At 45.7% G+C, this 25124-nt stretch overlaps 1 protein-coding gene across 1 annotated transcript in view; it reads left to right on the forward strand.

Annotated features, from left to right (window-relative positions):
• MAN2B2 (mannosidase alpha class 2B member 2) overlaps positions 1 to 25124 on the forward strand; it is a 95097-nt gene that overhangs the window by 10673 nt on the left and 59300 nt on the right. The window contains exons 6-10 of the mRNA XM_073574518.1: positions 236 to 413; positions 2262 to 2457; positions 2693 to 2883; positions 4108 to 4261; positions 4725 to 4846. Of these exons, the coding sequence (XP_073430619.1) occupies positions 236 to 413; positions 2262 to 2457; positions 2693 to 2883; positions 4108 to 4261; positions 4725 to 4846 (841 nt within the window). The remainder of the gene's footprint in view (positions 1 to 235; positions 414 to 2261; positions 2458 to 2692; positions 2884 to 4107; positions 4262 to 4724; positions 4847 to 25124) is intronic.

A 25124-nucleotide genomic window follows, 5' to 3' on the forward strand; every position in this document is an offset into this window, starting at 1 on the left:
AGAGCGTGTCGTCAGATGTGTTCCGATGATTCTCTCTTAGTCGCCTGACTGTTGCAGACGATCACAGACTGCAGCGGTGCTATGACTTCCAAACGGTGCAGACCACCGTTGCGGCCGACATCTGATCCACAAGGGCACTGGAAAGTGAGTATGCTTTATCGTTTTATTTTTTCCATGCATAAAAAAACTATGGGGGGTAAATCCTCACGTTACCTATGCTTCCTCTCTCCTTTAGATCTGGATTTTACTGGAATGGCATTGCGCTGTTTCCTGATCCACCAAAGGACGGGATTTATCCCAACATGAGTCTGCCAGTTACAAGTGACAACATTCAACAGTACGCAGAAGCCATGATGAAGAACATAAAGACCCGAGCTGCCTGGTTTAGAAGCGATGATGTCTTGTGGCCATGGGTAAATACAACTTTTGTCCTCTACTTTTCCTTCATAGCGTTTTATGCTTCATATTAGATGTTATGGCACGTATACTGTAAAGATAGTGCTGAGACTCCCATGCAATAAAGGAAGCTGCATGGGTAAAATATGTATAGACCAGCATACCTAAAGAGGCATTCTGACCATAGAACTGTATGGACAATCCATAGGGTACAACATCAATGCCTGATATGTTAGTCCCGAGCCTATTGAGAGAATGCAGCAATCCAAAATGGATAAAGAACATGTAAAGGATAAAGCTGAATGTGTTTTGATATAAAACCTATTGACAAGTGAGGTCTTGCGGCCTTCACACCCTACAATACCTTTTCATGAACATACATGCCTACTACGTCCAGGAATTATCTTAATCATCATGCTCTTTAACTTGTAATCTACTCTTTGTGAGAGAGCAGTTCTTCTTTATTAGCGTTCTTCCAGCACTACAGGTGCCAGAACCTCCTTTTCCTTTCTTCCAGCATGTTTTGCTCCTGTGATTATCCAGTTACTTGCCTGCCCTAAACTGAAATCTCACCTTTCTGTTATGCCAGTATGCAGTTTGCAGACAGGAGAGCAGGAGCAAAGAGACAAAGTCCCGCCCCCCACTTATTGCAGACAGGAGAGCAGGAACAAAGAGACAAAGTCCCGCCCCCCCACTCATTGTAATTCGTCTCTGTGTCTCTGCTCCTGGAGGTGGATTACTCTTGACAACAGGCAGTGGACAGCAAATTACAAAGAAGGGAGACGCCTAATGGACAACAGTTCATTTTGTAGTAATTTTTTTATGAAAACGTCATTTTGATAAATTAAGTCTTCCTGATTATCACTGCATTGCTCATCAAGTGAGTATTAAAGGGAAACTGATAGCTGATCCTCAGACAGCATGTATCTGACACTGACCGTATGATTTCAGCCTGCTACAGTACGTTTGATACTGAAAAACTGTAGCATTTCAAAGAAAACACTCTTTAAAAGCCGCAAGGGACCGAGCCATACAGTAGGCTAGTTGAAAAGGCAGGTCCCTGGCGGCTTCTCCCCACCCACTGCCAGTGACTGACAGGACTCTCCCTATACAAGCACAAAGGGAGAGACCTCTCAATCAAGCTGGTGGGGAGAAGCAGCAACTTTTTAAAGTGTGTTTTTCTTGGAAATGCTGCAGTGTTAACATGGCTGAGCTCATACAGTCAGTGTCTGATACATGCTTCCCGATCCACAGGCAATATGTATCAGCTGTCAGGTTCCCTTTAAAGGGGATATCTGGGACTTTGTGAAAAACAAAAAAATGTGCCTAAACGCTTACAGTCAGATAGTTGATAACTATCTGCCTGCCTGTTTTGTCTTGCACTGTTCTTTGCCGGCACAAAGGGTGTTGCAGACCGCTCATGATGGCAATTCAGCTGTCTCTGCTGGTGTCACGTCGACAGAGCAGCGGATTCCTCTCTGTTCCGCTCTGTTGACAGGGCGGGACTTTTGACATCATTCTGATTAACAGCCAGATTGATGTCGGAAGTCATGCCCTGTTGCCAGAGCAGGGTGGAAAAGAAGCCACCGCTTTGTCGACATGACATCTATAGAGGCAGCTGAATCGCCGGCAGGAGAGGTCTGTAACCCCCTCTGTGCTGAGAAAGAATGGCGCCGACACAACAGGCAGGAAAGTAGCAACTACCTGCTCAGCTGGGCATGTGATAAGACTTATAGAAACAAGTTTATTGTCTACAGCATAGAACAATAGTAATTTTGCTTATCTGCAGTTTACGTTTATACACCCAAACTATGGTCTTTATGTCTTTTTTTTTTTTTTTTTTTTTTTCATGATTTCTGTTGCAGGGGTGCGACAAGCAGTTCTTTAACTCATCTGTCCAGTTTAACAATATGGATTTACTGCTGGATTATATAAATAGTAACCGAGAGTTTGACATGAACGTGCAATATTGTACGCTTAGCGAATACTTTACAAGTCTATACGATAGGAACATAACCTGGGAGGTACGAGGCAGCCAGGATTTCCTTCCTTATTCTTCAGGTATGTTGGAAAACTTTCAGCTTTACTCATTAGGTCTCGATTAGATGACTGTCGGGTGGTGACCTTTCCTTTTTTCGGCGAGACTGGCTAACCATCTAAGGTGTATGGTGTGACCTTGTTCTCCTCTCACTGTAGATGCTGGTAGAAGGCTTGCTGATATCACTTAGTTTTTAGCGCCGTGCGTTTTGAACTTACATATCATAATAGCTGATGATGTGATTGTTTCAACTTCTAGATATATTTGAAGCTTGGACAGGATTTTTCGCATCCCGAAATGTCCTTAAAGGTGTCGCACGCCGGGCCAGCTCGCTGCTCTATGCGGGGGAGTCTGCGTTTACTCAGTATCGGATGAAATATCCATCTGGACCAGTGTGCAAAATGTGGGCACTAGAACAACTGCAAGCTCTCCGATGGGCCGTCTCCGAGGTAAAACTGATATTTGGGTATGTGCACCATCAGTTATTGGAGCAGAAACTTCAGGTTTTGAGGAGTTTTGTGTTTTGTTTTTTTTTCTCCAGAACCTCCTTAAAAGAAAAGTGTGTGCACATACACTTAAAGGGGTTTTCCAGTTTCAGAGAACACCTGTCTTCAGGCAAAGTTTGTTGTAAAATAACAAACTGTGCTTTACTCACTGGGGTCCAAAGTTGAAGCTCTGATACTGCCCTCAATGCCTTTTATTGTCTGCAGTGTTTATGTCAACACTGCAGCCAGTCAGTGAGCTCAGGCACTATGTGCGAGTCGGTTCGTGTTCCCTACTCGGGCAGAGCCACTAAGCGCTCACTGATTGACTGCAGTGCTGTCTACTGTCTCAGAGCTGCAGACAATAATCAACACCGGAAGCAATGGCAGAGACAGCGCTGGACCTGAGGACGGTGAGTAAAGTACAGTTTTTTTTTTTGTTTTTTTTTAAGCAAACTGCATCCTAGCATGTGCTTCCTACCCTGTGGCTGGGTTCACATTGCGTTAAAGGCAATGCGCTGACAGCTTCCGTTACATAGTGGCACTAACTCTGTGTAAAGGATGCGTTAGCGCACACATTGCCCGCAATGACAGTAACGCATGCCAAAATCGGTATGTGTTAGCGAAGGTGCGTTAATTCATGACGCACCCTCAAACGCGGTCTACAGCATTCGAGGGTGCGTCGTGGTCTAGCGCACAGCAAATGCGTCCGTTCGCTGTGCATAGACCTGTATGGGCTAACGCATGGTAGCGCATAGTAACAAACTGCTACCATGCATTAGTGCATACGTTAGCGCTATGGTACAAATGATGTCAAAAGTGACATCTGTGTTAGAGCATCCGTTAAACGGAATCCTATAAACGTATGCCCCTAACGCAATGTGAACCTAGCCTATCTAGAATCTGAGTGAACTACCCTCCCTAATGACCTGAATGCTTTCCCCAATCTTTCATCTCGCATCTGCCATGTAGAATTCCCTCCTTGCTGTTATCTCTAACACTGAGAGATGGGAGGGTAAAGCTTGAGCTGTCAGAACAGTAAGCTGAGCTCTAATGAGTTTATGGCAAACTGCAATAAAGACATTCCTAATGCCTCGTGGGGGCGTGCCCCTTTTATTTTTATTTGACCTTGTTTAGCCAGTGATATGTATGTTGATAATTATATATAATATTTCCGCTCTGCTTTTAAAGGTCCAACATCATGACGGTATCACCGGTACAGAGTCTCCAAAGGTCAGAGATATGTATATGGCACATTTACATCAAGGAGTAACTGGTGTCCGAAAGTTGATGAAAGCCATCGTTACAGACCAGTTCAGCCACGAGAACACTGAAACTCCAAAAGGTATTTTAATCCTCTTTCTACACAAAGAGACAGATGAGTTGTAGAGCGAGGACAGGGTCTTGTCTTGCAGAGTGATGGAAGGGCACCTAAACTTAAAAAAAAAAAAAAAAAAAAAGTTCGACATTTTTAGCCAATATTGAAATTTTAATCAGTTGGGTCTGAATCCTCCAACAATCATTTGAGACAAAGGAGCAAAGTCGCTCAGTTGATCCGTAGACCGTGACCGCACTTTTGCTCCTTTGTTTCAGCAATCGGGTGGGGTTCTCTATAGATTATTTAATGCGCCATAAAAAGTCTTTATCACCATGTCAAGTAGGCAGCTTGTCTGGTACTATCTGATACAAAGTATCAGGAGAATAATGAAGACATACAGCATTCACTCTGCTGCCTATTATTATTATTTTTTTTTTTTTAAATATAGAAAAAATGGAATGTATAAAATATCATCTTTTATGTTGTGCAGGTCTCATGCATATTACTGTGTATAACCCAGTGGCATGGAACGTCACCACGTATATTAGTATGGCACTGAATACCTCGGTCTCAGAAGTGTATGATGAGCTTGGCCAAATTGTGCCAGCACAGGTACGGATCCTTCACAAACACAATGATTAGATATGTAACAGCTGGACTACTCTTATACTGGGAGCTACACATCCAGGTTGCTTCTGTAGGGGGCGCTCCAGGTTGCTTCTGTAGGGGGCGCTCCAGGTTGCTTCTGTAGGGGGCGCTCCAGGCTGCTTCTGTAGGGGGTGCTCCAGGCTGCTTCTGTAGGGGGCGCTCCAGGCTGCTTCTATAAGGGGGCGCTCCAGGCTGCTACTTACTACAAGGATGGTTGGATGAATTGTTGATGGCAATCACAAAAGGAGAACCTATATGCAAGTGGAGTATTGTAAAATAAGAGGCTAGTACAGGACTAAGTGGCCAATCTGGTGACATCCCAGCACATGCACAATTTTAAAATTGTAAATCAAATGGCAGTCATGGAGAAAAAAACAATGTACATGTGGAGGGTGATGTAAAATAATGTAGTGATAGAGGGCTGAGCAGCTATATTGACTAAATCACTGCCCAAGCACATAGGTATGTACAAGAAGTAACGGACTTAAATACTGTTAATAGAGCCTGTATCGAGAAGATGAATACCGCATCAGGCACAGAAATAACAGTGGAATATCAGTAAATGAGAAACAAAACCATAATGGAAAAGATCATATGCACCCACCCAGGAGAAACACACCCAGTGTACATTTCGTTGAGGCTTCATCTAGGGCTCCAGACTACATCCAGACTGCTGTTATGGGGGGGGGCTCCAGACTGCTGTTATGGGGGGGGGCTCCAGACTGCTGTTATAGGGGGGCTCCAGACTGCTGTTATGGGGGGGGGCTCCAGACTGCTGTTATAGGGGGGCTCCAGACTGCTGTTATGGGGGGGGGGCTCCAGACTGCTGTTATAGGGGGGCTCCAGACTGCTGTTATGGGGGGGGGGGGCTCCAGACTACATCCAGACTGCTGTTATAGGGGGGCTCCAGACTTCTGTTATAGGGGGGCTCCAGACTTCTGTTATGGGGGGGGCTCCAGACTACATCCAGACTGCTGTTATAGGGGGGCTCCAGACTGCTGTTATGGGGGGGGCTCCAGACTACATCCAGACTGCTGTTATAGGGGGCTCCAGACTAAACTGTGTTCCAAATTATTATGCAAAAAGAGTTTAGGAGTGATAAGGTTAGAATTTTTTTGTTTGTCATTTAAACTCTTTGATGGTGATGTGTGTCAGGGCTCTTTATATCACTGAAAGCAATTGCAGATACCTGTGCAAATTAGTTTGGCAGGTGTGTCCAAATAAAGGCAAGACTACTTAAGAAGGCTGTTCCACATTATTAAGCAGCCTACATTTTTTGCCAAAATGGGAAAGAAAAAGGATGTGTCGGCTGCTGAGAAGCAACAAATTGTGGAGTATTTAGGTCAAGGCATGACTACAATCAACGTTGCCAAGACACTTCATCGTGATCATCGCACAATCAAGAAGTATGTAGCTAATTCCCAGCATACACGTGTGCGTGCTGATAAGGAAAAATTGAGGACTCTTTCCAACAGGCAATTGCGTCAGGTTAAAAGAGCAGCTGCAAAAATGCCTTGTCATAGCAGCAGACAAGTTTTTGAAGCTGCTGGTGCCTCCAACGTCCCCCGAACAACAAGATGCAGGGTCCTTCAGAGGTTTGCAGCTGTGCGTAAGCCATCCTGTCGACCACCTCTATCCACTGCACACAAGCAGAAACGGCTCCAGTGGGCCAAGCGAGACATGAAGACTGACTTCCAAACTGTTTTGTTCACCAATGAGTGCCGTGCAACGCTCGATGGTCCAGATGGATGGAGTGGAGGATGGCTGGTTGATGGACACCCCATGAAAACACGGCTAAGGCGCCAACAAGGAGGAGGTGGAGTAATGTTTTGGGCTGGAATCATGGGGAGAGAGATTGTCGGCCCCTTTAGGATCCCTGAAGGGGTAAAGCTGAACTCCATAATCTATGTGGAGTTTCTAAAACAGCACTTCCTGCCATGGTTCAAGAGGAAGAACCGTGCTTTCCGCAGCAAGATCATTTTCATGCATGATAATGCACCGTCTCATGCTGCAAATAACACATCTGCATCTCTGGCTGCTATGGGCATAAAAGAGGACAAACTTATGGCGTGGCCACCATCTTCCCCTGACCTCAACCCCATTGAGAACCTCTGGAGCATCATCAAAAGGAGTGTCTATGATGGCGGGAGGCAGCTCACATCTAAGCAACAGCTCTGGGAGGGTATTCTGTCCACATGCAAAACAAGTGAAGCACAAACCATCCAAAAACTGACAAATTCAATGGACGAGAGAGTTCAGAAGCTTCTTTCCAACAAGGGGTCCTATGTGCAAATGTAACATCACCAAGAATAAAGTTTTGACTTAAACTGTTTGATTTCATTTTGTAATAAGCTGATAATGCTTATAATTTCACAATTCACCATTTTTTTGTTCAAAATAAAAAGGTTGAAAACTCTGCTGTGCATAATAATTTGGAACATGCATTTTGAGTGTTTCTTATTTTTAAAAATATACTGTTTTCATAGGCAGTTTGTTCAAAAACATTGGAATTATACTAGAATATTAGATGACTGGAAAATACCTGACTGCAATTCATATAGGTAATTTAGAGAAAATATGAGGAAATATTTTTTGCATAATAATTTGGAACACAGTGTACATCCAGACTGCTGTTATAGGGGGGCTCCAGACTACACCTCCAGACTGCTGTTATAGGGGGGGGGGGGCTCCAGACTGCTGTTATAGGGGGCTCCAGACTACATCCAGACTGCTGTTATAGGGGGGCTCCAGACTACACCTCCAGACTGCTGTTATAGGGGGGCTCCAGACTACACCTCCACACTTCTGTTATAGGGGGGGGCTCCAGACTGCATCCAGACTGCTGTTATAGGGGGGCTCCAGACTACACCTCCAGACTGCTGTTATAGGGGGCTCCAGACTACACCTCCACACTTCTGTTATAGGGGGGCTCTAGACTACACCTCCAGACTGCTCTTATAGGGGGGGCTCCAGACTGCTGTTATAGGGGGCTCCAGACTACATCCAGACTGCTGTTATAGGGGGGCTCCAGACTACACCTCCAGACTGCTGTTATAGGGGGCTCCAGACTACACCTCCAGACTGCTGTTATAGGGGGGCTCCAGACTACACCTCCAGACTGCTGTTATAGGGGGCTCCACACTACACCTCCAGACTGCTGATATAGGGGGGCTCCAGACTACACATTCAGACTACACATCCAGGCTGCTGTTATAGGGGGCTCCAGACTACATCCAGACTGCTGTTATAGGGGGGCTCCAGACTACACCTCCAGACTGCTGTTATAGGGGGGCTCCAGACTACACCTCCACACTTCTGTTATAGGGGGGCTCCAGACTACATCCAGACTGCTGTTATAGGGGGGCTCCAGACTACATCCAGACTGCTGTTATAGGGGGGCTCCAGACTACACCTCCACACTTCTGTTATAGGGGGGCTCCAGACTGCATCCAGACTGCTGTTATAGGGTGGCTTCAGACCACACCTCCAGACTGCTGTTATAGGGGGCTCCAGACTACACCTCCAGACTGCTGTTATAGGGGGCTCCAGACTACACCTCCAGACTGCTGTTATAGGGGGGCTCCAGACTACACCTCCAGACTGCTGTTATAGGGGGCTCCAGACTACACCTCCAGACTGCTGTTATAGGGGGGCTCCAGACTACACCTCCAGACTGCTGTTATAGGGGGCTCCACACTACACCTCCAGACTGCTGTTATAGGGGGGCTACAGACTACACATCCAGACTGCTGATATAGGGGAGCTCCAGACTACATCCAGACTGCTGTTATAGGGGGGCTCCAGACTACATCCAGACTGCTGTTATAGGGGGGCTCCAGTCTACACCTCCAGACTGCTGTTATAGGGGGGCTCCAGACTACACCTCCAGACTGCTGTTATAGGGGGCTCCACACTACACCTCCAGACTGCTGTTATAGGGGGGCTACAGACTACACATCCAGACTGCTGATATAGGGGGGCTCCAGACTACACATTCAGACTGCATTTACGATCAAAGTCTCATTTTTAAGGCTTGTCCAATACTTAAATATTACTGATCTATCTTTAGGATATTTTTAGGATACAAAGTGTAAGACCTTCCCTGATGAGGTGTTTTCCGATCCTGTGACTGCCATAATTAACCAGTGTGTGGAGCTGGGAAACCGCAGCTCTCGTCTCCACATTCACTGTAGTGAGAGCTAAGCTGCATTATCTGAGAACATCCAGTATACGGAGCTATGGTGTCCTGACTCTGCAAACAGCTGAGCGGTGGGACTGCCGGGTGATGGGCCTCTACTGATTTGATAGCGACATCAGTATCTAAGTCCTGGATGACCACTTTTCTGCTGGAATCGCCATGTCTTTATGAATCTCTGTTAACACCATTATTAGTATGAGATATTCTGGATTTGTCACAGATGGTACACTGGTGGCCATATCATGTCAGGGATGACCTCCAACTTCCTACCACATGAATCAACTTCCTTTGGTGAATGTCGCACTTCAGCATATAGGGCTGACAGTCCGCAGCGCCCTACCTACAGATCTGCTGGTGTTTATCAGTAGAAATGTTCATTCTGAAATTAGGGTGTAATTTATTGATGGCCATAGTACAGTCAGATATTGATCTTCTAGGTATGTTCAAATGTGCAGTATCCACAAGAGTCATACCTGTATCTGGTATGTGTTCAAAACTTTTTTTTGATGTCTTTAAATAGAATCTATCAGAAGATTTCAGAATAAACTGCATACATTATTAAATAAATCAATTTATAATAGATTAAATGTTTAAAAAGTTGCATTTAAAGGTTGTCTAAAGGTCTTATGTGTAGAAACAAGCAACTTTGCAATTTATTGCTTATTAAAAATCCTATTTGTTCTCAAGAACGGAGTAATTTTTAATTCTACGGGGTACAGTGTTGCCTACATTATATGGGCCACTCTGCAGTCCCATAGTCTCCAGGTACCTAGGTAAGGAGCTCGTGCCACTAAGAGGGCCCTAGTCTTTTTATTATTTACAGTGGCATGTAAAAGTTTGGGCACCCATAGTCAATTGTGAACAGTTAAGTAACTTGACGATGATATGATCTCTAAAAGGCCTACAGTTATAGATGACACGCTTTTTTTGTATTTTAGGCAAAATTTAAAAAAAAAAAAAAACTTCATTCTCATCGCCCACCGGGGTGGTCTTTGTTGTCCTATCTCATTCTCAGGCCCTCTACCAGAGGCCAGGGAGTTTGAGGGTTTTGCGCAGGATCTTGGTTGTTCCCAGCATTGCGCTTTTCTGGACAGAGAGCTCAGATGTTGCTCCTGGGTTCTGTTGTAGCCATTTTCCCAACTTGGGGGTCACTTCTCCAAGTGCCCCTATCACCACTGGAATCACTGTTGCCTTCACCTTCCACATCTTCTCCAGTTCTCCTTTGAGGCCCTGGTATTTCTCCAGCTTCTCATATTCCTTCTTTCTGATGTTGATGTCCCTTGGCACTGCCACATCTATTATCATTGCTGTCTTCTGCTCCTTGTCTACTATCACAATGTTTGGTTGGTTAGCCAACACCTGCTTACCCATCTGGATCTTGACGTCCTACAGCATTTTAGCCCTTTCATTCTCCACCACTTTCTCTGGGGTCTCCCACCTGGACTTAGGGGGACTTAGCCCATATGCTGTGCAGAAGTTCCTGCATACGCTGTGCAGATGTTCCTGTATACAATTCCCACTACTTGGTTGTGGCGTTCGGTATACGTTGTTCCTGCGTTGGATGGTTTCTGAGGTTTCTTTGCATAGTCTGCACCTTGGGTTTTGTCTTGTGTGGTAGATTTCTGCTTCTATGGATCTGGTACTTAGTGCTTGCTCTTGTGCCGCTTTGATTAGTGCCTCTGTGCTGTCTTGGAGTCCAGCTTTCTCCAGCCATTGGTAGGATTTCTCCATGTCAGCCTCCTCCAATATCTGTCTATGGTACATCCCATGCAGCGACTTGTCTTGCCATGGTGATTCATGTTCCTGTTCTTCCTTCCAGATCTGTTGTTGTTGCTGCCTTAAGCTTGCTCTCTGCATCTCATCTTTTGTCGCCATTCTTCTGATGTATTCCTGAATACTCCTTGTTTCATCCGTGATTAGCTTGGCCCCATGCAAAATTTCAGAAAAAGCAAGCTGGTCAAATGTAAATGAATTTCATGAGCTGATGGACACAGACAGGTATTTATATATGTAGATTGGTAATACAATAAATTGGTTTGATAAGTAGAGGCTAAAAAATGTTTTCCGGTTGAGGTGCCACCTGCAGGTCATTTTTTCTTTCTGCAGGTTTATGAAAATGAATGTTTAAACTGTATTTAGCGATAAAATCGTGAATGTGTGGTTTGTTTGGCTCTTTTCTTGCTGAAGGGGGCAGGTTTACCTTTCAAATGGTGTATCGTGTGTGTGTGTGTGGGGCGAAGTAATCGGCAAAAAAGCAGTGCATGTTTACAAATGTGTTTGTTTATGAGACTCGCCTGCAGTGAAGTGTGCAATCCTCCAATGTGCCTGAAATAGGCTGGGCAAACACTTGATCAAGCTGGAAAGACCCCAAGGCAAATGTTTATAATTTTTTTTGTCTGTAAGCAGCTGAAGGGGGCAAGTTTACCTTTCAAATGGTGTATCATTTATGTGTGTGGGTGCATTATGAACGGAGATATAAAGTAATGGGATAAATACTACCATTGTTATACAACTTTCATTCTTAATTATACAAAATAACAATATTTCCTTGTTCCCCCTCTTGGTTGCTGCTAACATCTGTCCTTACACCAAATGGTATATATTGGACAATCACATTACCATATTATTATATCTATTTGCTCCCTCAGTCCCCAAGACTGTATCCAAACTGGGGCTGTGCGCATGCGCCGCCTGTGTCCCGGGTCCCTTTGTGTTGCGTCGCGTGGCCGTGGCAACGCCGAGTACTCTGACCCCGTGCAGCCGGTCACGTGATGCGAGCACTCAGAACTTCCGGGTCCTCCTGGCGGTGCACGCGCAGACACCACCTCCGTTGGACACATTAGCTGTCTAATGATAAGGGTATTTAAGCTCCCCCACTTCTTCCCTGGGCATCCCCCTGACGAAGGAATTTTTATTCCGAAATGCGTGTCGGGGTTGCGCTGTATCCAGTATCGCGGCATTTAAAGCTACAGTCCCTGATTTACAAATATTTTGGCCTTTTAACATTTAGCGATTCCTGTATGTTTGTTTTATTATATTAGGGCTTTATATATGTATGCCTATATCCCATTGAAATTGTGCACATTGTCACTTTTTAGTCCTTTTACATACTACTATTTATTAATAGTGCGGCTTTTTTTTAAATCTATCATATTTGGGCATTTATGTATTTGTCTATATATTTATCTATGCACATTGGCACTTTTTTGCTCCTGTTATAATTACATATTTTTGCACATGCAATATACTAAAGGAACAGAAAAGCGCAATAGGGTCTTATCCGAGTTAATATTAAAAGATTAAAAGAAATTCACTCACCTATTTGTAGGAGAGATCAAGCACATAGGATTCGTGGTTAGCTGCTTCACATCCAAAGGTCAAACCGAGTGACCGCTGATACATCAATTCTTATGGAAATAATTTATGGACTTCCATGCGCTGCTTGACAAAATACAGAATCCCACTTACGGTGAAAGATTAATCATTTATTCACAATGCGTTTTGAAGTAAGGACTACTTCTTCCTCAGGGGATGACAAACAAGTTGAGGAAGAAGTAGTCCTTACTTCGAAACGCGTTGGGAATAAATGATTAATCTTTCACCGTAAGTGGGATTCTGTATTTTGTCAAGCAGCGCATGGAAGTCCATAAATTATTTCCATAAGAATTGATATTTTTGCACATAGCATGTGCACTCTTTTATATAGTCACCTATTATTGTGACATCACTTTGATGATTGTGTGTATTTGGTATATACCTTATACATTGGTGTAAGGCGTGTTTTGCAGTTATTCTTTTATATTGGTTTTTACACATATTTTTTGTGGGATGATTTTATGCTTTTAGGAATCCTTTAGCTACATATCGATTGGGAACCGCTATTTATAATGGATTCAATTGGAAGATATTAGTTTTTACATTTTATGCCTGCCTATTTGGTAAAAATATTTTGGAATATATTGTATTTGAACTAATTATTTGCTATAGGGCCTGTAAATACAGGCACTGTGTTTTGGGTATTTTCCCATTGCCATTGTTTATATTGTTTGTACATTAATAAAATATTTTGGATTATATAACTACTTTGTCCTTCTTTATGGTTATTTTTGGTCTTTCTGGTTTATATGGTTCTGCAGCTTGGTGGCTATGATGCCTGGCAGGAGTTTCCATGTTGTTGTAAGGCAGGTTATTGGGTGGTATTTGGATGGAACTGTTCCTTTGTGAGGATCCTTCATGATCAGCACTGTTCTACCTTGTGTTAGCCAAGCTGGGTGGTGGCCAACTTCTAGCAGTTGGTTCATCTGCTTTGCCATGCGTTCTTGTAGCGCTGTTAATTTCTTTAGCCAGTAGGTGTGGATCATGAGCTGGACAGCACCTGGCCCTGACTTCATGTTCTTGAGCCGCTGTTGGATGTCTGCTTCTGTAATGGTGACTGGTTCTTGCTCTAGGTGGTTGCTGTGTTTCTTTCACAGATCTTGCAGCCACCTTGCACTGGTGTTGTGTGTTTTTTTTTTTTTTTTTCCTTCTCCGATATGTCGCTCCAGTATTATGCAGTCTCTGCTATTGGTGGAGTTGCTGCCTTTGTGCTGCTGTTCTGTAGTTGGGAGTACACCTTGGACGGTTCTTTGGAGAACAGGGCATTTATCTTCTTGGCCTCAGATTCTCTAATTTATCTCCCTAGTTTTGCAGCAAGTGCTTTGTTTAGCAGTCTCTAGGGCTTCAGTTGGGGTCAGGCCTTTGTACTTGTCCAGCTTGTTCTTATTCTTGATCTTTACGCCCTTCTGTTTTTCTGATAGTTGGCTGACTTCCCTTCCTGTCACCTTGATCTTTGTCTCCAGTCTTCTCTTCCAAGGGGGAAGGGGGGCACGTACTTCTGTTGTTCTTGCTGGTTGTATAGCCAATCATTTCCATGATTGCTGAGGCAGTAGCATAGATCAATTTATTAGTTTGAGTTAAGGTGGTGGTAGGTATTGATGCAAGTGCTCTTCCGGCATCTTCTAGCATACTGTCTGGTGGTGTTTCTTTGCTGAGCCTTGGCAGTCGATCTCTGGTATTGATGGTATTTAGTTTATCTAAGATCTTCTGCTTCAGATCAGCTGCGGTGCTCTCTAGTTGCAGAATTGGATCAGGATCTTCAGGGAGCTGCACATGTTCTTGAAAGTCTTCGTGTGGGGTGAATCTGCAGTGCAGTTCATCCATCTCAAGTTGTGAGAATAGCTTTCTCGTTATGATATTGAAACGTCTGGTGACTAGTTGTTTCTCAGTCAGTGGACATGTAGTTCTTGTATCCATACAGAGTTTCCTCATACGCTTCATGTATCCTCTCTCATTTGGTCTGCTGTTATAGTAGCATTTCATCAGATCCATGCTCTCTTGCGTTGTCATGTATGGTTTGTTCCAGTAACCCATTTACCCCGGTTGCTTGACATCTGACGCGGAATGAATATATGCCTCTCACAATTAGGATATCCTCAAAAAGTTAATTTTTTACTCTTCGCCACGACAGCATCCACTGGAGGTAGCGGGATCCGCCCCATAGGAACAGGAAACCTACAGAGAAATAAAAGGGGGCGGTCCGCCACTCAGATTTGGTTTCCTGTTCCTAGGGCAACCCCAGGAAGAATCCTACAGTAACACATACCTGGGCCAACGCACGCCGCCTGTGCAGTATCGGAAGGAACGGCAGGGGCTGCGGTCCAGATGCAGCGTCGGGGGAGTTTCTGTTAGACGGCTCCCCCCTCGTCTGGTAGAGAGCTGGAGCGATGACCGGGACTGGGGAGGGCCACCCGGTCTCTCTCTCTCAGGAACACCCCGGCGGCATGCATGGAGCTCTGGGACGGCGGCGCCAAGCTCTGCAGCGGCTCAAGGAGCATCGGGGAGCCGCCGCATCCTTACTGGTAAGAGTGCCAGTGGCGCTGGGAATAGCGCTGCTGCCGGTAGCTTTCCGGCGCCTGGGGACACGGAGCCGCTACTCAGAGCCGGGCCCGCGCATGAGCCGACCGGGTGGACGCTCCAACCCCGGAAGTAATGGGTGAACTTCCGGGGTAGATTGGCAGAGGTACAGCGGCGAAGCGCTACTGCGCAGGCGCGAGGCCTGACCTGGAAATACAGGAACTACCATGTCGAGTGAAGAGAAAGAGGAGAAGGGAAAAAAAAGAAAAAAGCCTATTTAAAACGAACCGCCACGGGCTGTCGGCGGTGAAAAGATGTCATCCCCAGGAGATGCGCATCCTCCAACAGGGGACTCGACAGGGGTCGGCACCTCCCGAGACCGCTCCGGCAGGGATCCACGGATACTGCTCGCAGAAGTGACGCAGCAGAAGCAAGATCCAGGAATGTACCTCAGCCATCAGATCCGGTACTGTAAGCTTCACTGAGTAAGTGCGCAAAATACTCTACCTATTAAGCTGACACCCCCCTTTTCTCGCCATGTCTCCCCCCTCTTTCCAGGCAAAGAAAAAAGAAAAATCAAAGCACAAAGAATGTGCTTTATGCGCCAAGTCTCTCCCTGACTCCTACTCCAAAAAACTCTGCAAACAATGCATTAGGGAGACCAGACAGGGAGCCGCAGTGTCATCTAAGGACATACGGACCATCATTAGGGAGGAGCTACAGGCTATCGCCCGTGCTAGTACTCCCTCAGTAGGAGCAAGAAACAAGTGACTCTCAGCTCAGATTCGGAGGAGGAACAAGAGAGAGCCTCAGACTCCTCACTCACGTCATCATCATCATCGTCATCAGATATTGAGGGACGATCATGTTTTCCTCTGGATAGTGTAGATAACTTGGTCAAATCTGTAAGAAACACTATGGGGTGTGAGGAGACAAAGAGCGCTCAAACCACGCAAGATATAATGTTTGCAGGTTTGGCGGAGAGGAAAGGAGAGCTTTTCCGGTAATACCGGCGATTAAGGCCCTGATAAAGAGAGAATGGGAAAAACAAGATCAGAGAAGTTTCCTCCCATCGGCCTCAAAACGAAAATGCCCATTTAGTGACGACGAGCTACTAAAATGGACGAAAATTCCTAAGGCTGATGCTGCTGTAGCCTCCACCTTTAAGCAGTCTACTCTTCCGGTAGAGGATGCGGGCCTACTGTCCGACCCACTAGACCGCAAAGCGGAGTCATCATTAAAAAGGTCATGGGAAGCAACTACGGGCATTTTTAAACCAGCAGTACCCAGCACATGCACCGCCAGAGCAATGCTCGGTTAGGCTAGTTTCACACTAGCGTTTTGGAGCGCAGCGACGGCCTGCGCAAGGCCGCCGCTAAGCCCCGGCCGCGCCTCCGCGGGTAGCTCCGCCTACCGGCGCATGACGCTGCATGCATCCTGCGTCCCCTGTCTTTATCACTGGGGGCGCAGGCCGTGCGCAGTATGCGTTTGGCGGCGCATGCGTCCTTTTGACGGTGCGCCGACCTGCGCCAAACGCAACCTGCTGCAGTCTGGTTCCGCCGGCGCACCGTCAAAAAGGCGCATGCGCCGCCAAACGCATACTGCGCACGGCCTGCGCCCCCAGTGATAAAGATAGGGGACGCAGGACGCATGCAGCGTCATGCGCCGGTAGGCGGAGCTACCGGCGGAGGCGCGGCAGGGGCGAGGCTTAGCGGCGGCCGTGCGCAGGCCGTCGCTGCGCTCCAAAACGCTAGTGTGAAACTAGCCTTAGACCAACAGATTGAGCAGAAAGTGTCCAGGGAAAAACTGCATGCCGCTATTAATTAGAGGAGCGGCAGCTTCATGGCCGATGCATCTGCAGTCAGATCGGCGGGTCTTGTGAATAGCGTCAGGCGGGCGCTATGGATGAAAAGTTGGAAAGGGGACGCACAATCAGTATCTAAGATCTGCGCGTTCCCTCTTTGAGAAAGTCCTAGGTGACATACTCACCAAAGCTAAAGAAAGGAAGAAGGGTTTCCCTCACTTTTCTATCCCTTTCTACAGGAGAGCCTTTAAAAGGTGGCCGTTTGGAAAGAGGAGGCAAACAGAAAGATCAACGAGATGGGCCACAAAAGTAGAGAAGCAAAAGGGTACCATGTTTAGAAGTTCAGGATTTTGAAAGTAGAATAAATACTGAACAACCAGTCCCCCCAGTGGGGGGCAGACTGAAACTTTTTGCTCCAAAATGGGAAACAATAACATCGAGTTCGTGGATCTTAAATATAGTCAAAGAAGGAATAAAACTAGAATTCCTTCGTATTCCCCACGACTAATTTATTATAACCTCCCTTAATTCACCAATATAACAAAAAGCCCTCGAAATGGAAATTTGAAGTCTACTATCCAAGAGGGTCTTGGTAAAAGTCCCAGAGGGGCAAGAGGGTTCTACTCTCCTTTATTTTTGGTTCCCAAACCCGATGGTACGTTTAGAACAATTATAAATCTGAAAACGCTTAATACGTTTATTAAACATTATAAATTTAAAATGGAATCGATCAGTTCCACCATTAGGCTTCTCTTTCCGAACTGTGTAATGGCAGGCATTGACCTAAAAGATGCTTACTATCATCTCCCTATCCATGACAGATACCAAAGGTACCTAAGGGTCGCAGTAGCATTTGAAGGCGAGATCCGTCACTTTCAGTATACGGCCATGCCCTTCGGTCTCTCTACAGCACCGAGAATTTTCACAAAGTGATGTTGGAGGTGATGGCCCATCTTCGTCAAAAAGACACCTTGATCGTGCCTTACCTTGATGACTTCTTAGTTATCGGGAACTCGATCGCCCAGTGTGCTAAACATGTGGCTGATACGGTCTCATCTTTGCAGGATCTAGGCTGGATCATCAACTTCCAGAAGTCCAGACTTGTTCCACTCTCCCTCCAGACGTTTTTAGGGTTCCAGTTAGACTCTATGACCCAGAGGTGTCTACTCCCTCAGGTAAAAATTATGCTAATTAAAAATAAGGTTAGAGCAGCAATGGACAAACCACGCATGTCCCTGAGAGAGGCAATGTCGCTATTGGGGTCGCTCACCTCTTGTACCCCAGCAGTTCAGTGGGCCCAATATCGCATCCGCACACTGCAACATCACATCCTCCAAGAGGACAGACGGCTTGGCAGTCACCTCGAGAACAAGATAACCCTATTCCAGAAAGTCTTGACTTCTCTAGTATGGTGGCTAGATAGTAATCATTTGACCGCAGGAGTTCCATGGGTAATATCACCATCCCATACTTTAACCACCGACACTAGCCCCCACGGCTGGGGAGCCCATATGGGGAATAGCTGCTGTCAGGGAAGGTGGAGTAAGGAGGAACTACAATATTCATCTAACTTAAAGGAGCTGACGGCAGTAGATTATGCATTACATCATTTCCTTCCACAGCTCCAGCAGAAGCATTTCCGGATCTTATCGGATAACACCACCACAGTGGCGTATTTAAACAGACAGGGAGGTACTCGATCAGAGACTCTGATGTCTTCCGCAGCAAAAATCTTAAGCTTAGCTGAAAATTATTTGTTGTCCCATTCTGCCCTCCACATCAAGAGAGAGAACAACCAAGAAGCGGACTTCTTGAGCCGACATGCACTTCGGCAGGGGGAGTGGCGCCTCAGTCACCGTGTCTTCAAGGACATAATAGCTCTATGGGGGCAGCCTCAAGTAGACCTCTTTGCCACGAAAGAGAACAGACAAGTAAAAAGATTCGCCTCCCTGTCCTTGACGGATCATCCAGACATACTAGACGCCCTTCAGGCCTCATGGAATTTCGACCTAGCATATGCCTTCCCTCAGATAATCCTTCTACCACAGGTCATTCGGAAAATCAGAGAGGACAAGGCGAGGATAATTTTAATAGCACCGTTCTGGCCCAAGAGACCGTGGTTCTCATGAATACGAACCATGTCGATATCAGATCCTTGGGTCCTCCTTTCGATCCCCAACCTACTCATCATGTCCTCACTATATCTGAAACTGAACCTGTCAAAGACTGAACTCTTGGTGTTTCCTCCCGCTACTAATGCACCTATACCCGACATTGCTATTTCTGTGTGTGGTTCCACTATTACTCCCCAGCAACATGCCCGCTGTCTTGGGGTCATACTTGATTCCGAGCTTTCCTTTGCCCCCCACATTCGATCACTGGCTCGCTCTTGTCATCTGCACCTCAAAAACATTTCTAGAATTCGACCTTTTCTTACTTTTGACTCTGCAAAAACTCTTACTGTTTCTCTTATTCATTCTCGTCTCGACTATTGTAACTCTCTTCTAATCGGTCTCCCTCTTACCAAACTCTCCCCTCTCCAATCTGTCTTGAATGCTGCAGCCAGGATCATATTCCTCACCAATCGTTACACCGATGCCTCTACCTTGTGCCAGTCATTACACTGGCTACCCATCCACTCCAGAATTCAGTATAAACTTATTACCCTCACCCACAAAGCCCTCCATGGCTCAGCACCACCCTACATCTCCTCCCTTGTTTCAGTATACCACCCTACCCGCGCCCTCCGTTCTGCTGATGACCTGAGGTTAGTATCCTCAATAGTCAGAACCTCCCACTCCCGTCTCCAAGACTTTACACGTGCCGCGCCAATTCTTTGGAATGCACTTCCCAGGTCAATACGATTAGTCCCCAATCCCCACAATTTTAAACGTGTCCCGAAAACGCATTTATTCAGACTGGCCTATCGCCTCAACACATTAACCTAACCTATCCCTGTGTGGCAGAGCCAAAAGTTTTACCATAACCAGGTTCCCAGCATCATGTTCCCACATGCTTTATGCATCCATTAGCCCTCTGTGTCTGTACTGTTGCACACTTAACATTATGGCTGGTCCATACAATCAGAGCAACTGTTACCACCCACCTTTCGTGTCTATCTCTTTCCTCATAGACTGTAAGCTTGCGAGCAGGGCCCTCACTCCTCTTGTTATTTGTCATAATCTACTGTATGTGATTATTGTTATGCTGTAATGTCTATTGTCTGTACAAATCCCCTCTGAAATGTAAAGTGCTGCGGAATATGTCGGCGCTATAAAAATAAAATTTATTATTATTATTATTATTATTACTCTCCCAAGGACCTTTTTTCCACCCCCAAGAGGACAGTCTACACTTGACGGCGTGGAATTTGAGAGGCAGCTACTAAAATCAAGAGGGTTTTCTGAAACACTAAATACTATACTCCTACAGAGCAGGAAGCAGTGTACTACCCAGATTTACACAAAAATATGGAGAAAATTTCTGCAATTCCATACAACCTCTCATTCCACAGAAATTCCGATAGTTCCTATCTTGGAATTCCTACAAAAAGGAAAAGAACTGGGTCTGGCAGTAAATACACTGAAAGTCCAAGTGTCTGCATTAGGAGCACTCTACGGCCATAATATAGCAGGGAATAGATGGGTGTCCCGATTTATTACAGCTTGTGAACGAATGGCCCCTGTTCACATACCTAGAATCCCTCCTTGGGACTTAAACCTGGTCCTAGACTCCCTAACAGGAGCTCCTTTTGAACCAATAGACACTCTATCCCCAAAATACTTGTCACTCAAAACGGCCCTCTTAGTAGCACTAATATCTGCTAGGAGAGTTAGCGACATTCAAGCTGTATGCATAGATCCACCCTTCTTACAGATATATCAGGATAGGTTGGTTTTAAAACCAGACCCCTCATACCTTCCTAAGGTATCAGCAAAATTCCATAGATCACAAGAGATACTTCTCCCCACTTTCTTCAGGGACCCCTCCACTCCTGAAGAACAGAAATTTCACACCCTAGACGTTAGGAGAACTGTCCTAAAATGCATTGAAAGATCCAGGAGCTGGAGGCAGTGTAGGGCTCTGTTCATATCTTTTCAGGGCTGTAAAAAGGGGTACGGAGTCACGAAGAGCACCTTATCCCGATGGATCAGGGATGCCATCCGATTAGCTTACTTCGTGAGAAATGAAGATCCTCCGGAGAGCATCAGAGCACATTGTACTAGAGCAATGGCATCCTCTTGGGTCGAGAGGGGAGACGTTCCAATCGAAGCCATATGTAAGGCGGCAATTTGGTCAACCCCTTCTACCTTCTATAATCACTATAGACTTGACCTCTCATCAACTTCCTACCTAAGCTTTGGCAGGACTGTCCTTGGCACGGTGGTCCCACGCAGGTGATGGTCTCTGGAATTTCTCCAGTGGGTGCTGTCGTGGCGAAGGGTAAAAAGCCGGATTTCTTACCGGTAATGCTCTTTTAATGAGTCCACGATAGCACCCGCTCACTTCCCTCCCTATGAAGATAATAACAGCGATAGATACACCACGTATTAATAGAATCATAGAATCGTAGAGATGGAAGGGACCTCCTGGGCCATCTGGTCCAACCCCCTGCTCAAAGCAGGATTCGCTAAATCATCCCTGTCAGATGTCTGTCCAGCCTCTGTTTGAAGACTTCCATTGAAGGAGAACTCACCACTTCTCGTGGCAGCTTGTTCCACTCATTGATCACTCTAACAATCAAAAAGTTTTTTCTAATATCTAATCTGCGTCTCCTCCCATTCAGTTTATCCCATTGCTTCTAGTCTTTCCTTGTGCAAATGAGAATAAAGTTGATCCTTCTACAATGTGACAGCCCTTTAGATATTTGTAGACAGCTATTAAGTCTCCTCTCAGTCTTCTCTTTTGCAAACTAAACATTCCCAAATCCTGCAACCTTTCCTCATAAGACAGGGTTTGCAGACCGGTCACCATTCTGGTTGCTCTTTTCTGAACTTGCTCCAGTTTGTTGATGTCGTTTTTTTAAAATGTGGTGCCCAAGACTGGACACAATATTCCAGATGAGGTCTGACCAAAGAGGAGTAGAGGGAAATAATGGCTTCACGTGATCTAGACTGTATGCTTCTGTTAATACATCCTAGAATTGCATTTGCCTTTTTTGCTGCTGCATCACACTGTTGACTCATATTCAGTCAGTAATAGAGTATACTCCTTAAATATAAAAGTAAATAAGTTAAACATAAAATGCAAGAACTTTGCCTAACTCTTGGCAGTCCTCCTGGTACTCTGAAATACAACTGAGGAGGAGAGGCGGACCGCCCCCTTTTTATTTCTCTGTAGGTTTCTTGTTCCTATGGGGCGGATCCCACTACCTTCAGTGGGTGCTGTCATGGACTCATTAAAAGAGCATTACTGGTAAGTAACCTGGCTTATTTCAGTTCTTCAATTCAGAAAGTGAAACTCATATATTATATTGAGTCATTACAAACAGAGTGATCTATTTCAAGTGTTTATTTCTGTTAATGTTGATGATTATGGCTTACAGCCAATGAAAACCCAAAAGTCATTATCTCAGTGAATTAGAATACTTTATAACACCAGCTTGAAAGTATTAAGTTATGTACCGGTAACAGTATTTTTCGGAAGCCCATGACAGCACCACAAGAGAGGGGATCTGCTCTTCATGAACAGGAAACCTACAGACAAAAAGGGCGGCACCTCTCCCACGCATCAGTTGGATTACAGAGCTTGAGAGGCTAGGATGATTAGTGGCACAGCATATATACAATATATAAAATCTATACATCCTATTTACAATTTATATATAATTTTTTTACTCCAATTTAAGGCACATTCCCGAGTGGAATGCGCCCTCAGATTCTGTGGAGCCGAACCACCACCTGTTGTGGAAGGATAAAAATAATGCATTCTCTCTCCTCCAAGGAACAGTAGCCGATATATATTCTAGTAGGCATCTTTTAACATCTAACGCATGAAGCTTCTGCTCTTTAGAGTTGGTAGGATTAGGGAGGAAGGAAGGGAGCACTATCTCTTGTGTCCTGTGAAAGTGTGATGCTACCTTGGGCAAGCATGCTGGGTCCGGTCTTAGGATTACTCTATCCTGTAGAAACTCTGTATAAGGGAACAACCTGGAAAGTGCCTGTATATCACTTATCCTACATGCAGACGTTATTGCTACCAAAAAAGCTGTCTTAAGGCCAGGGATATAATCTTTAACGAGGCCGAATTCAGAGGTTCGAAGGGCTTCTGTGTCATAGCTGTAAGGACTAAATTCAAGTCCCATGGTATACCTTTGTCCCTGTGTATGGGTCTAGATCTATTGGCAGCTTTGATGAATCTAGTCACCCAGTAGTTGCTGGCAATATCACAGGTAAATAGGGCCCCCAAGGCTGAAACCTGCACTTTTAAAGTACTCTTGGAAAGACCCAACTCGAGACCCCTCTGAAGGAATTCTAGAATCTGTTTTGTAGGTATTCCGTCCCTTAGATTACACTCGGATGTGGACCGGAATCGGCTCCAAGTTCTAGCATAGATCTTTGTAGTAATCTGCTTCCTGCTCTTCAGAAGGGTATTAATTAAATTTTGGGAGAACCATCTATCCTTCAACAGTGCCCTCTCAAACTCCATGCCGTCAAATTGAGTCCCGCTACTTGCGGATGGTTGACTGGCCCCTGGTAGAGAAGATTCGGAAGGTTCAGTAGTACCCAGGGATCGCATACTGACATTGTCCTCAACCATGCGAACCAGGTCCTCCTGGGCCAGAATGGAGCAATTAATATGACTCTTGCTTGATCTTCCCTGATCTTTCTCACCACCAGAGGTAAGAGGGCTAATGGTGGAAAGGCATATGCCAAGGAGAAATCCCACTTTATTAGGAAAGCGTCCCCTGCCAGTGGATTTTCCTTGGGGTTCAGGGAGCAGAACTTTTTTACTCTTCTGTTTTCTTTGCTGGCAAAGAGGTCTACCTCCGGCTGACCCCATCTTCGGACAATCTGGTCGTAAATGTCCGTGTTTAAAGTCCATTCTCCTTGCCTTAGGGCCCTGCGGCTTAGAAAGTCTGCCTTCATGTTGTCTTTCCCTCTGATATGGAGCGCAGTTAAAGATTGAAAATTTTTCTCGGCTATTTGAAACAGACATTCTGTTATCCGCATCAGGGCCTCGGAGCGTGTTCCACCTTGGTGTTTGATATAGGACTGGTTGTCCGAGAGGATCCTCACATGATGACCCTGTAGGTACATAATGAGTTTTTTAACTGCCAACTCAATCGCCAATAGCTCCCTCTGGTTAGACGAGGTCTCAGCTTTGGAGTCCCATTGTCCCTGGACCACTATGTCCCCCATATGGACCCCCAACCCGAGGGGCTAGCATCTGTTGTTATTATGCGGGTTATGTGCGTCACCCAGGGCACCCCTGAGGAAAAGTTGTTCTCGTCAAGCCACCATCTAAGAGATGTACGGGTCAAGGGGCTCAAAGATATTTGACCTTGTAGAGACCCTTCTAAAGGCCCCGTCACACATAGCGACTTACCAGCGATCCCGACAACGATATCAACGTGTCAGGATCGCTGGTGAATCGCTATGTGATCGCTGGTGAGCTGTCACACAGACGGCTTCACCAGCGATTAGCACAGCGACGCCGCGCGTGCGGCATCGCTGTGTTCAGCGCTGATTCATGTCAAAAATAGAATTAAAATAAAAAATATTACTATTCTCACCTTCCGACGTCCCGCGCAGCATTCCCGCCTCTCTCCACGCTCCTGTCCCAGTAATCCTTTGCGAGAATTTCCGCGTTGACGTCCGTTCTCACAGGATCGCGAAGTCTCGCGGTCATTCTTGCAAAGGATTACTGGGACCGGAGCGTGGAGAGAGGCGGGAATGCTGCGCGGGACGTCGGAAGGTGAGTATAGTATTATATTTTTTTTTTATTATCGCTGATCGCTGGTCTCCCGCCTTTCACACACAGCGATGCGTGCTGGCCAGCGGGAGATCAGCGACGAAAGAAATGTCCAGAGATTTCCCAGAGCGATCAGCGATACCGGCAGGGGGGCCGGTCGCTGATCGCTGTCACACACAGCGATCTCGCTGGTGAGATCGCTGTTGTGTCACAAAACTTGTGACTCAGCAGCGATCTCGCTAGCGAGATCGCTATGTGTGACGGGGCCTTAAGGCCCTGTCGCTAACTAGGATGTCCTTCTGAAGGGATCTAGTGTGAAACTGCGCCCATTTGACTGCTGGCATACATGAAGTCAGAGAACCTAACAAAGGCATGGCTTGCCTGAGGGTCATGGAGGGTTTATCAACCACCCAAAGCACCTGCTGTTGCATATG

This window comes from Dendrobates tinctorius, unplaced genomic scaffold (genome assembly GCF_039654945.1).
Source record: "Dendrobates tinctorius isolate UK_male_01 unplaced genomic scaffold, ASM3965494v1 ptg000039l, whole genome shotgun sequence".
NCBI lineage: Eukaryota > Metazoa > Chordata > Amphibia > Anura > Dendrobatidae > Dendrobates > Dendrobates tinctorius.